The 12779-nt window shown below is 39.7% G+C and overlaps 1 protein-coding gene across 3 annotated transcripts in view; it reads left to right on the top strand.

The window, feature by feature from the left end:
• The window catches only part of PRKCD (protein kinase C delta), a 65613-nt gene that overhangs the window by 25996 nt on the left and 26838 nt on the right, over nt 1-12779 (top strand). For all 3 annotated transcript variants that reach the window (XM_063348022.1, XM_063348021.1, XM_063348023.1), the window contains exon 2: nt 10595-10729. In XM_063348022.1, the coding sequence (XP_063204092.1) occupies nt 10615-10729 (115 nt within the window). In that variant the 5' untranslated portion in view covers nt 10595-10614. The remainder of the gene's footprint in view (nt 1-10594; nt 10730-12779) is intronic.

Below are 12779 nucleotides of genomic sequence, written 5' to 3'. Positions count from 1 at the left end.
TCCGTTGCTTCTGTGGGCCAGCTGGGACATGAGAGCACAGCTGTAATCAGTTTGTGTTCTGTTACTTTTTTGGGTAATCTATAGGTACCCTTGTGAGTCAGTTCTGTATGTCTTTTCTCCCTGAAAGTATTTTTTTAGACAAGTAATTAAGTTTCTGTCTTGTTTATCATTATGTATCATAATGTTTATCATTATGTTAGACTCAATAAAGTAACAAAACAGATGCTGACTTGCAGTGTTGTGAAGTGAAGTTCTTGGGTATTTGTTTTGTGTTTCTCTGTGTGTGTAATGTTCTGCATATGCAAATGAAACATCTAATTTAAGTGCTTCTCCAGTTTTCAGTAGGTTGAGCACTGCAGTGGAAGCTGGAAAATGTCATGACAGACAATACATATCTAACAATTTCATCTTCCAGAAATTTGGGGCTTTCAAGTTGTTGGAACAGCATTTCTAGAAGGTCACCAGAGGGTGTTCTTGACAGCACCCTCACTTTATACTCTCTCAAAACCCCAAAGAGTTAAGCATATCCTGCCATAGCTATCTCTACAAATAAAATTCTGGCTCATCTAAAGCTCTAGGGATTTTTGTGTAGTTTTTTCTTTCTTGTTTACTGTGTTATGTCCCAGACGTGTCAATGCTTCAAGGCTTTCTTCCCCAGTAAGGGTACTAAAATGATATGTTTTTATTCATTTAGTGGAAAATCACTTAATATGACTATTAGCAGACACGTATCATAGTGTTTAGATGAAGATGGCATCCCTGTGATTACAGGGTGTACAGTTTATATGTTTAAACTACAAAATTCAGGAAAAGGTAAAAAAATAAAGGTTTGTTGGTAACTTCTTATCTGGAGGATTAAAAAGGAAGGCATTAAAAATGGTATTAAATAGTACATCTCCACCTGAATTTACATTACAACTTGTACTGTAAACTCCGTGCTACCTTTAAATAACCCAAATTTCTCTTAAGATTCCTCTATGCTCTAATTCAACTTGCTGTTAATGAGCTGTGTCTGTTTCTTCTGTGGTTTTGGGAATGCCAGGTGTACTGTAGAGCTTTAAATGTTCATTTCCTTTAGAAAGCGATTCAGAGGGGAGGGGGCAGTTAAAAATAATTTGTGGTTCCATTTTCTTATCTGTTTTTGGAAAGCTAAGCCTGAACTTTGAAATTGCAGCAGGAGCAAATGCTTTTAATTAAAAATAAATTTCAGTTACGTTTGCTTCTTTCCAATTTCTGCTGCGGCCATTCATCATTTAGCATCATCCTATACGCCCCTCAGTGTCACTCAGTTGTGCTTATTTCATCTCTTCATTGCCAAAATGAGAGATGCTTTCACGGGTAGTGATGTATGTATCCATGTGTGGCTTCACTCTTTATTTTCACTTATTAAACCACAGAAAAGGTCATGATTAAGTTGACTTTTATCGGTTATTTGTATTTGTTTTGTTGTTTTTGGCCTTCACATTCTAGGTAATAAAAAAACAAGCTAAAACAAAAACCCGGGATAAGAGGATGATTCCTGCCTACCCTGAGCAGCCTTTAAGTACCAGGAAATAGCGAGGAGGAGGAGCGTTGTGCCCAGCAAGGCAGATTCAGCCCATCTTGCTGTCTCATCTCTGACTGAAGTGACTAAGTATGTTTATGGCCCTCAGGGAAAACAATGGTTTCTCAAACAAACCCCAGTAATGCCAGATGCATTTAGGAGGGAGGACGGGATCTATCCCTACAACTTAATACACAGTTAATGAGTAAAATTCTTGGTTCGCGAATCTTGCACCTTTTTACTTTAAAAGCCTTGATCAAAATCATGCATCTGTGAACCGAATTGTGTTTCCTCTGACAAGGTTATCTGAGCAGCACATTTCCAGTGTGTATGAATGATGATACGGTTCTCTCAGCTAATGAATATTCTGGCTTTCCAGATACTTGGAGGATTAGATCAGAGTGCTGGAGGTAATACAAATTTCTGGCGCGGAGGCTTGTGCTCTGTGAGAGGCACTTAGACTGCACAATCTGCTGATGTTTTCAAGAGGGCAAAGTAAAATTGTTCTCTAATTGGAATGTTTTAGAAGGCATGTTTTGTATTTCTGTTGAATGCCCAGTTTCTCTATTTCCGTTTTTTGCTTCTTCGTTGTTTGTATAGAGACATTAACCCAGTACATTTGAAATAAGACAGATTTCCTTTTTCTCTTAATGTAATCGACATAGTGTCTTTGGTGTGTGGCTGTTTCAGTGTTAAGGGGAAAAAGATTTTCCTCTTCAGTGGAAAGTGAAAACAAAAAAGAAACACAAAATTCCAGTGTTTTAAAAATAAAGGTGATGTATATTGGGTTGTAAAAGCTTAGCTGAAGTGTTGTCATGTTGTTTTTTGTTTGGTTTGAAAAAACGTTGTTGGCATTTTGTGTTATTCCCTCTGGGAGATATATCTCAATATCCAGGAAACGTATAATTGTGCAGAAAATAAGCAGCTTAGTGTGCGTAATTATAAATCAGAGAGAAAATCTTGAATGTTATACCAAATCCTAGATCAAAATACTCAGCAAGAGTGAGGATGGCACTGAAGGATGGGCTTGGTGTGTATCTCCTCCATTAAAGGATGCTAATGGAATATGCCTGATTTTGGATCCCTGCCCACTTGATTATGGTGATACCTAAACAGATACTGTACACAATATTGGATTTTCTTTGGCTATTTTCCTTTGGTTTGGTACTTCTGAAAGCTGTATGAGTAGCTCAGCTTTTGCAGTGCATTGGTTGTGACAAAAATAATCTATGAACCGTCTTGCAGAATGGCATGCTTCCTTTGGAGAACTCGTATTCACGTGGTAAACTTGATGTGCAGTTTTGCAATTTAGTCGTGCTGACTTAATACTGGCAAATTCCTTGAACATTGTTGAGGAAGTGGTAGTCGAGAGCTAGTCAGGGGCTCAGACTTGACAAAGGCATCCAGCGCGCTGTTTGGTGACATAGAGCCAGAACCTGTGTATGGCTTGGCCCCAGGGTGTATTATGGTAGGGAAGAAATAAAGCTTCATCCCTTTCACCTATTAGGTTTTTCCTCTCGCATGGAGGAGATTGTGTTATTTAATTGCAGGGAAAAAAGCGCTCTACTTACTCCCCATGTCAAAAAAAAAAAAAAGTTTCCGAATTAGTCCTAAATCATGCATGCGTAGAGAAAGAGCATGGTTTGCCTTCTATCTAATATTTTGGACATGCTCCCATTTCGTAATGTGATTTGATATTAATGAATTGCTCACTCACCTAGAGCTTCAGAAGGATCTGGCTAGCCAGACAGATCCATTAATCCTTCCATGTTGTTGCAGTTGCTGCTTATCAAATGATATCAGCTTGCGCTATCAGAAATAATGAACGGTCTTTGGGCTTCAGGCTGTGTTTCTTCTCTTGCATGTTTTCAATGTGTGATGTTTGGGTTTGAAGTTAATGAAAAGGATTTATCTGCACTTTTGTTTCAGACTTGATTTTGGTAATGGTGCAAAACAGTGTGTCTGCAGTGCTTTCATCTACTGTTTAGGTCTATGCATTCAAAGAGGAAGGAGAACTTGGGAGGGTTGGGTTTTGTTTTGTTTTGTTTTAAAAAAAAAGTATCTAAATGGCTATTTCTTACACACGTCTAAAGAAAAAGCAGCTGATGGTGCTTCCCCCCTCTCCCCAGTAGCTGTGGAATATTGAAAAAGCCAACTTTGTTGCTGCAAATGTTCTTTTTCCCTTTCCAAAAAAGGACATTCAGTGTAAAATTCTTTTTTTATCTTGCAGCATATGCTGCGTAACAGCCTGTCCTGCTGCCTATTTTGGAGTCCAAAATTTCCTCAATTTACTGATCTTTTAGTGTAAAACCCAGATCTGTTTTACTCAACGCATTTGAAACCGCTTTAAGAACAGTCAACTGTTGCTGCTGAGATTCATATGTTATCATATGCTCAAAAAAATTGGGCTGCACGTCTTCCAAAAAACCCCTTAAAATTAGGTCTGCTTTAGTTGTTGCTTGCCTGTTATCTGCGTTCCCCTCAAGCTTCTCAGGACTTTGCGCTGCCAAGATTGAAAGGAAAAGGTTCAGGAAAAGGTTTCTGATGCTCGTATTTTGAAAAGTTTCTTGTAATAATGATAGGGAAAGTATCAGTAATTTTTTTTGGCCTTGAGAGTGTTGGGGAAACATCAACAATTTATATGGCAGCCATAAATTCAGCCAGTTTGGGGACTGCTGAGCATGCAGAAAAGGCGTGGAAACTCGGCATTATCTGTGCTTCTGTCCGAGTGGGACGAAGCCAAGGAACATCTCTTGCTACATGGCTTATCTAGGTGGATTTTCTCCAGACTATTGCAACACAAACAGTGACAGATTTTATTATGTCATTGTTTCTGTTTCTAGCCTTGTCCTAACCCAACAAAAGCAGAAGTATCTGAAAGGAAATACTGGGGGGGAAAGAAGGAAATGGTAACTACATTTTTTCCGATCTAGGTTTGTGGGACTCTGTGAACTGTTCTACACGTACCATCTAAAAAGAACCAAAACACAAAGCAAACCCCCAAACTTACAGAATTTACGCTAGAATTTAGTATATAGAATTGTCATTTTGAAATTATGAACCAGAAAAAAATTTCATTTGGCAATAAATGTAACAGCAAGTAAATTGAATTGTGATGTAAAATGTCTTGTCATCTTTTCTCACTTTTCATAGTCCTGTTTATGTACTTAATATATACATATTATGTACATTATTTGTACATCTGTATGTACAGATGTAATTATTTAAGACATCTTATGAAGATACACTGTTTTAGAAATATTACTGCAGAAATTACCTTAATGGCTAAACCTAAGTGACAAATGGCTAAACCTAAATAAAGGCAAGAGTGATGCTGATGCAGGGGCAGTACTTTTGGAGAATTCTCCTTTTCCTGCAGGGACCTATGTGCAACGTGTGAGTCTAGGCCTCGTTTTTGGAGAACACTTTTCAAACCCTCCGTGGATTTTCTGCTTTCAAAGCAGCACCTGCAGATAATGTTTTTTGCCATGTGTGGCAGCTGTGAGCATTCAGCATCATGATGTATAGTGATTTGGTGTTGGTTATGTTTTTCAGGCTTTACCCTGGATAGCAGTAGTGCTCAGGGAAGTCCAGCTGATAAAGAATGCTGCGGTGTATCTTCTTGACAAGGTTGATAACAGCAAATATGATAAGCCTGTTTTAAACTGACTTCCTTTTTAGACAGACTTCTTCCCACTGAGCATCAAGTAGAGGCCAGGGCTTGCAACAGAACCTGCTAAAATTCTCTGCAGACTTAATTTTAGGCGTGCAATGTAGACAGTGGTTAGCAGCAAAGGGTATTGTTTCTTCTCTCTTGCAGAGGGGATTATTTTGATTGTCAACTGAAAGGACATCTGTGAAGGGAGTTCTTCAAGAACCATAGCCAACCTGTCTGCTTTGTGTGAGTTTTCCTGTAATGTAAGCGTAAAGCAGCATACCTGGGAACAAAAAAACCATAACGTCCACGTTAACAGTGTGCGCAGGTGAAGGATGCTAATCACACTCCCAGCATCTCTACTTGCAGGCTTTCCTGTATTCTTGCCAGGAAAGTAGCATAATCGCCTTTGTAGGCTGTACAAAAAGAGGAAGGAGGTCCTTGCTCTGCTTTTTGAAAGTGATGTGGGGGCAATAAGTTGGGCAATAGTTTGCGGCTGTCTTTCTTGAACGCCTTGTCCATTGTCAGAATGGAGGACAGGAAACCCATGTGTTAAAAAAAATAAATACCTGCAAGTTGGAAAAAATCTATATTTTTGCATCTTAAAAAAGAAAAAAGTTACTGCTGCATCTTTTCAGGGAAGAACACCAATTGGTCAGCTACGAGCGGTGCTGGCTACCAGAGTTGGTGTTCCTCAAAGCATTTGTTTTGACCTCGGAGGCAGCCTCGGCAAGGAGCTAAGCAGAAAGCAGTCATTTCATGCTGTCCCGAGCATTTCTGTGAGACAGTGTGGAAAAGCCGTGACCTGCGTGTGCAGCTTTACGTCCCCTTGCAAAATGTTTTACAGACTACTACAAGGAAATCAGCAGGGGAGTTTTCTCGTTTGTATTTCTCTTGGATATATAGTCCCATACCAGTGATGGAACAGTCTGCGCTCTGGGGCCATTAGTTTTTTATGCTCTTCAGTGCTCAGTGGTTGGCCTGTATCAGCGTTTCCTCCAGATGATCCATTGCTTTGATGTTACTTCTCGCTTTGTGTAAAAGTCACAACCGCCTCTTTGTTTCTGGGTTGCGTTAGGGGTGGCTTGCCCTCACTGTTTCGTACGAGGCAGAATTACAGCAACAGAGGAACCCTGACAAGTTGCAGCGTGAGTCCCTGGTAGCTGCTGTGCGCTGGTGGGAGGGCAGAAGCCACAGAATTTAGCCTTTGTCCCTTGTGTTTGCGTGAAGAAGATTTTTAATCTAAAGAGAATTTAGTGCTAGCAAGTCTTGTGAAAATTCTCCTTGGAATAGTTAAGACTTTATTTTGAAGATTTCTTTAAAACTGCATGTTACAAACACGTCCATGTACAAACTGAATATTTTTTCATCCAGCAGATGTTGACATTTGATGATGTGAAGATGTTTTAATTTTTCCCCCCTCTCGCTCCATGCGTATTAGAGTTGGTAGTAATATGGTTGATTTTCTTTCCATATTAGATAGTCAAAAGCTCTCAATTTTAAAGCTTCATGGAAATTACTATGGATTTTGCAGAATCTATCCCAGAATAGCACAGAACGTGGTTTTAGCTCGCAACAGTGCAGATGAGGGATCCTTGACAAAACAAATGTTGTGGTGGACTGCATTCAATGGTGTACTCGTGGCCATCACCGTGTACTTCATATAGAATAATGTTACTGGCAGATTTTGCCCCTAGCTTTTTTTTCAGATTGCACATGACTTTGAGACTGTTTGAGATATTGAACCTGTAATTTAGACTTGCAGTATTTTTGGAGTTCGCATCTCAGTTTTTCCACCATTTGGTTTGGATAAAATCACACCCTTTAGGGAAAAGAGTTTGGCTTTAATTCTTCATAGCAGCAATGCAGATCGCATGAGTAGATTGTAAAATCCTCAGTTCCTATCTGGTGTTTTATAGCAGTTTCAGTTCTTGACAGATACAGCTCTTAAAACTAGAGTCAGCGCTTGTTCTGTCACTTCTGAAATAGTCATGGAGACTAGAGAGGGACTTTTCTCTAAAACGCAACAAGCAAAACATACGTATTGCTTTTGATGTTTTTGCTTTTCAAATGTGACAAAACTTTGGAAGAGTGTGTTCAGCAGGGATTTTGAGAAACTGTTGAATTAAAATGGATCTCTTTCACTGAGTTTCACTGCCAAAACCAGATTTAGTGGGGTATGGTTTTGTTTACAGCAGTACAGCTGATACTTGTCAACTATCTCACTGCAGTATCTTAGCATAGACAAGGATTGGAAAATGTACCTGAGGAGTGAATCCAAATCCTCCTTTCTCACTTAACCTCCCTGCGTCACAGTGTAGTCTATCATGTATAGTGAGATTTTGCATGAAGCCACTTAAAGCAAAATGTATAAGGGTAGAGAAACTTGGCAGGAACAGGTAGTTTGTTACGTGAAAATAAGCTGTTGAGATTTTTTTTTTTTAAGTTGTTGTTAAATGGAAAAGCAAAAAGATACCTTCTAGCTTCACAGTGACCTTGAACTGAGTGCATTTGAACATCATCAGAAATTCTGGGATATTGGTGTTTTCTCCTAACTGCTGAATTGCTTGAGTCTAGCATTTCTGAGTGACTATTTGCGATTGCGTGGAAGCCAAGTACAATGAAACTAAAAGAAATAACCATTTTCAAAAATAAGAAGCAGAGCTGAAAATGTGGCCTTCAAATGATTTGGCCATCAGAAATGAGGAAGACTGTGGGATTATTCAAAATGCATATGCATTGTACCTGTTTCTATTGTAGCTGTTAATTGGGAGTTAAAGAAGTAAATGTCAAAGCCTTGTATTCTCTTTCAGGACTGACATTGGCTCGAGTCAGATGGTCTGAGTCAAATCGTGCAATTGTTAGTTTAGCTTTGTCAGTGCTTTCCAATTTTTTGTTAGTGTAGTCCCAGACTTACTGGAAATTGTGACTTCTAGCTGGGCTGTCCCTTCCAGCCAGAATTATCCTGCAGTCCTGTGATTCTGTCAAATAAACTTTCCAGTGGGAGCTCCATACTGACCTTCCCAGCTTGTTTCTACCTATGGCCTAATTGGGTCTTAAAGCTGTTTCCCCAGAGGTGAATGATGATGAAATCTGGCTTCTTTTACATCCATATTGAGTAGTAACTGTATGTGATCCGGGGTTGGCAAGCCATGGAGCCAGTCACTTGAGGGTAGTTCCAAACATAGTGAGCACAAAGTCTCTTGAGCAACTAAAATGTGTTCCTCATTAAAACTCTTGATGAGCATTGTGTTTATGTTGCATTTGTGAAAGTGAGGTATCGGATGGTATTTGTTAATTTTTACAAAAGCTGTGTCTTTGTCTCATCAAACGGTGCTCTAAACTGCAATAACCACTGGATTAGTGTGGAAGTTTGTTATTTTATTGCTAGTCTGGATGGCCATCTGCGTGAATGTGAATTGCAGTCGGCGCTTTCAGTTCTTCAGTGGGATAAGCCATGGTGTGACAAGTAATCCTAAACCTGCTTTCTAACTTTTGTGTTGCTCTACAGAAAAGAAAGTAGGGAAACAGTCAGTTAATAAAAACTAGCTCAATAAATGTTAGAGTCATAACACTTTTCCATTTATTGAGAACGGCCTCCACACAGGGAGATTGCATGATGTGCAAATAATGGTGTCAGGAGCTATATGCTGTCTTGCTGCAAAGCCTGTGATTTCACAGTCTTTTATCTAAATGGCTGTTCTGGGCCTTAAGAGGTGTAAAAGGAATGTTAATTGCTTCTCAGGTCGATGTCTTTACATTTAAAAAAAAAAAAAAAATAGCAAGCATGTGCAGGATTGCTTGAAATGTTCTTCCTAGTGCTGCTTGACTGAGCTGGTTAACAATCTACAGTCAAAAGGCCAGCTCAGCCCAGTTTCAATTTCTTATTTTTTTTCATCATCTCTTCCTGTTACTTTGTTAACTCTTTTCTCCTAATCTGTCCTTCTGTGCATCCCCTGTACTCTGATTGTACTAGCATTCCCTTGCTAGCAACTGGCTGTTTTCTCTTACCCTTTGCATGGGTAACTTTTGCTTCACAAAGCAATACTGACGTACAAGCTGCAGGGCTAATGCCATTGCTGAAGGTGCTGTGAATTGTAAACTGAAATCCGCTCTAAGTTCAGGAACTCTTGAGAATGAGGGAAGGCTATAGTGAAACACCAGTTTGCTGACTTAGAAATTACAGGTGGTTTGGATGCTTGTAATTCCTGACAGGTTAAACCAGGTGACACTGTAGTGCTGGAGTTTTTTCTGCCTCTTCCCTTTGCCTGGTATGTGCAGGTGTCGAGCCTCGCCGTTTGAATCATTGGCTCTGGGATGCGTCCTACGATTAGTCAGTGCCACCTGAAACCATTGCTTGAAGAGAAGTTGAGTGATATTATAGTTGTTTCAGTTTGGTGGTGGTATTTGGATCCACATCAAGTATGAAAAACAAAATGCACGCTTATCCAGTGAAATAACTAGGTTTCAGGAATTTCTGTAACTGTGTGTGTATCTAAGTGACAAATTAAGCGTGAACCAGTTACGCAGGTTGCTAATGTTGATCAAGTGCTCATATGCAGTGCGATTATTTGATCATGCTTAAGGACATGTTACCCTTACTGTACATCTGGTAGTACTTTTTCCTGCAGTGTCCAGAAATAGTATGTAGATTCAGTAGTTTCTCAGGTAATATTTAAAAATAAAATTTTAGTTTCTCAGATAATCTTTAAAAATAAAATTAACCAAAGGTATTCCTTTTGTCATTTGATTGCTTATTGAGGTGCCTAGAATTCTGTCTGGGAATTTTTGAGGCTGTGTAGCGATTAAAAAAGAAAATAACGTGTACCTAAAAAGCAACGAAATAATGTGGGCTTTGGATGATTTATTTTCCTCCTAATCCTCCTTCCTTGCATTTTAAGAGATACTGGGAAAGGAACACATAGAACAGACAAAACTCTTCTTCCTCCCTTTTTTCCCCCCAACACACCCTTCACTCCAGGTGTGAAGAAAAAAAATGTTTAAAAAACCACCAAACAATCTGTCTATTAGTTTGTGAACTACTTATTTGATAAGAATGTTTATATACTTGTGTGTTAATGAATAGGGTCTCTGTTTAAAAACTGAGCAAGGTCTAAGTCAGAGGCGTAACCACTTCTTACTTGTAACAGGGTATGGTTAAAAGGCTGTCTTAAATTCAGTCTTTGATTGTACATGTTACTTTTGTTTGTTTGTTTTTTTCAGTATGTACCAGTTTTAGTAAAGGCTCATGGTCTCAAAGGCACATTCTAGACTTGCGGACTTTAGGGGATGGAGTCTATAAGCTATGATGGCTGCTGAGAAACGTGTATCGCTTTCCCACAAGTCTCAGACCTGCTCTGTTACACTCTGATTTTTCTGTACTTCTTTGCACTTAGGTTGTGTATCATTGTGAGCAATGGCCCCTTTCTTACGGATATCTTTCAACTCCTTTGAGCTGGGACCTGTGCAGAATCAAGGGGAACAACTACAGCCTTTCTGTGCTATCAAGATGAAGGAAGCACTGACTACAGGTGAGGTTACAAATGGTTATGCTTTTCTGAATATGAATAAGTTTTTGAGGAATACTGCAATCCCTCTTAGTCTATGAATGGTAATGCGTCCTGCTGTTCCTGTCATGCCAAGCACTTATACGTGAGCTCTTCTTTCAGAGTGGGAGGAATAACAATGACTTTGGTCTCTATCCCCACCTTAAAACAAGACTTCTTTATTAGTGCTTTCTCGTACTGTGGCCAGAGCGCTCAGCACTCGGCAGGGTGAAGTCCAAGAGCTCTAGTTTCTTCCTTCACCACCTACACACAACTATTCACAAAATACGTGGTGAAGCAGCTGAAATGTCACTTTTGCATAGGTTAAGGTGAGCTATGACTTTTGCGTTACAAAGGTTTGCAAATGTTAAATAAAGCATTCTTCTCCCCAGTTCTGCAAGTGGCAGACTGCTCTTGCAGAAGCTCTGCAGGGGAGAGAGTGGTGTGGTGGAGTGACACGAAGAGGGATCTGAACTGCAGCAGGTTTCAGAAAACCATCCTCAAGCACAGAGTAGTAAATGATCTCTACTGACTTTGAGGATAAGTATCAATGAGGAGTGTAGGTTGTTGTTTTTGTAGTAACTGAAGCATTTTGGCAGAATTATTTGTTTGGAATTACTTGCACCCAAGGTCTTGTTAGCACCTCCCTGTTCAGCAGCCTTCAAAGACCACTTCTTTATAGAAACTGGTCCAGAGGTTTATAATATTTTGTGGGGTTTAGCTAGAATGCATCACTGCAGCCAAACAGGATGAGAGGGAATTGCTGTACTGGGTTAGACTGCAGTCATCTAATCCTGCATTTATGGCTTCACAAAACGTCAAGGAACGCAGGAAAGGGTGAATTTTCTTCTTCATCACAATATGATTGGGCTTTCCCCTTATTGCTGAGGTAAAAGCTGCATTTAGACTTCAAACAGAAGGTGCAGTGCCCCTTCCAGAAAATGTTGTCATCAAGCAAATGTGTTAAGCTCCAAAGAAGCAGTTTCCTAGTCTGTTGGGAGAACTTCTGAAGAAATGGTCTTGAAAGTGTTGCAGCTGCCTAAATGTGCACAGAGGTGGAAGTGGTCTAAATAAATCCACTTTTTTTCCACCTATCTCCTTTTGAAAAGTAGAATTGTCCTAGTGTTTCTCCTCTTTGCTTGCAAGTGTCTTTGAAGTACTGAAAAATAGGGGAGGAGGGTGCAGTGAACCTTGGAGCAGTGACCGATTGGGGTAATCAGGAAAAGAAGCTGATGCTCCCGTTATCAGTTTGACAAGATCTGGAATAACTTTTATTGGATTTGCATGCTGAAACATGATCAAGGAAAAGCTTATTGTATAGGAAGAAGACAAGCATTTGCCTAATGACTTGGCAACAAGCCAATTTGCAAACACGTACAATTTTTTGAAGCCAGTAGCGTCACCAGAGAAACAAAGGAGGCCTGAATACAGGAGGGGTAAGAACAGTGGTGTTCTTAAAGCCTGTTCTTTGCTGACACTTAAGTGTTCATTTGCAGGCAGGCAGTGTGATCCATGACAAATCTTGATGAGTATGATTTTAATTACAAAAGCAGGCTGGAAGTTGTTGCCAGTAATTCTGATGACTTCTTTCAGTTTTATATAGGGTAAAAATGTATACGGTAACTGATCAAAGCAATTAATTGGCACGTGGGAGAGTCCTGTGGACAGACTGAAATAGTTCTCTCCCTCTCTAAGAATCTTACAGAGTATTACCAACTACTCTGTAAACTGCTGCTGCTTCTGCAAACACTGAATTCTTGTCAGAGGTTCTGCATTTCTCATAATCCCAAGGATGCCTCCTGAAGCGTGCCATTTTTGATGAAGGGGTCTGGCTTTAGCAATCCAAAAAATAGGCTAGTGTAAAAGCCTTGCTGTGCAGACAGCCTGCTTTTAATTCCCCCTCACTTTTATTGTCCGTCCTAATAACCTCTACATTGTGTTTTGTTTGAGCTTTCCCCATATATTTTCACCATAATTCCAAATTCTTCCATAGTTAAGAATACCAAGTGCAGGGCTCTGGAAGTAGGTTTGTGTT

Source organism: Chroicocephalus ridibundus, chromosome 10 (genome assembly GCF_963924245.1).
Source record: "Chroicocephalus ridibundus chromosome 10, bChrRid1.1, whole genome shotgun sequence".
Lineage (NCBI taxonomy): Eukaryota > Metazoa > Chordata > Aves > Charadriiformes > Laridae > Chroicocephalus > Chroicocephalus ridibundus.
Note: the sequence above shows the minus strand (reverse complement) of the source record. Positions and strands in the feature narration are given on the sequence as shown.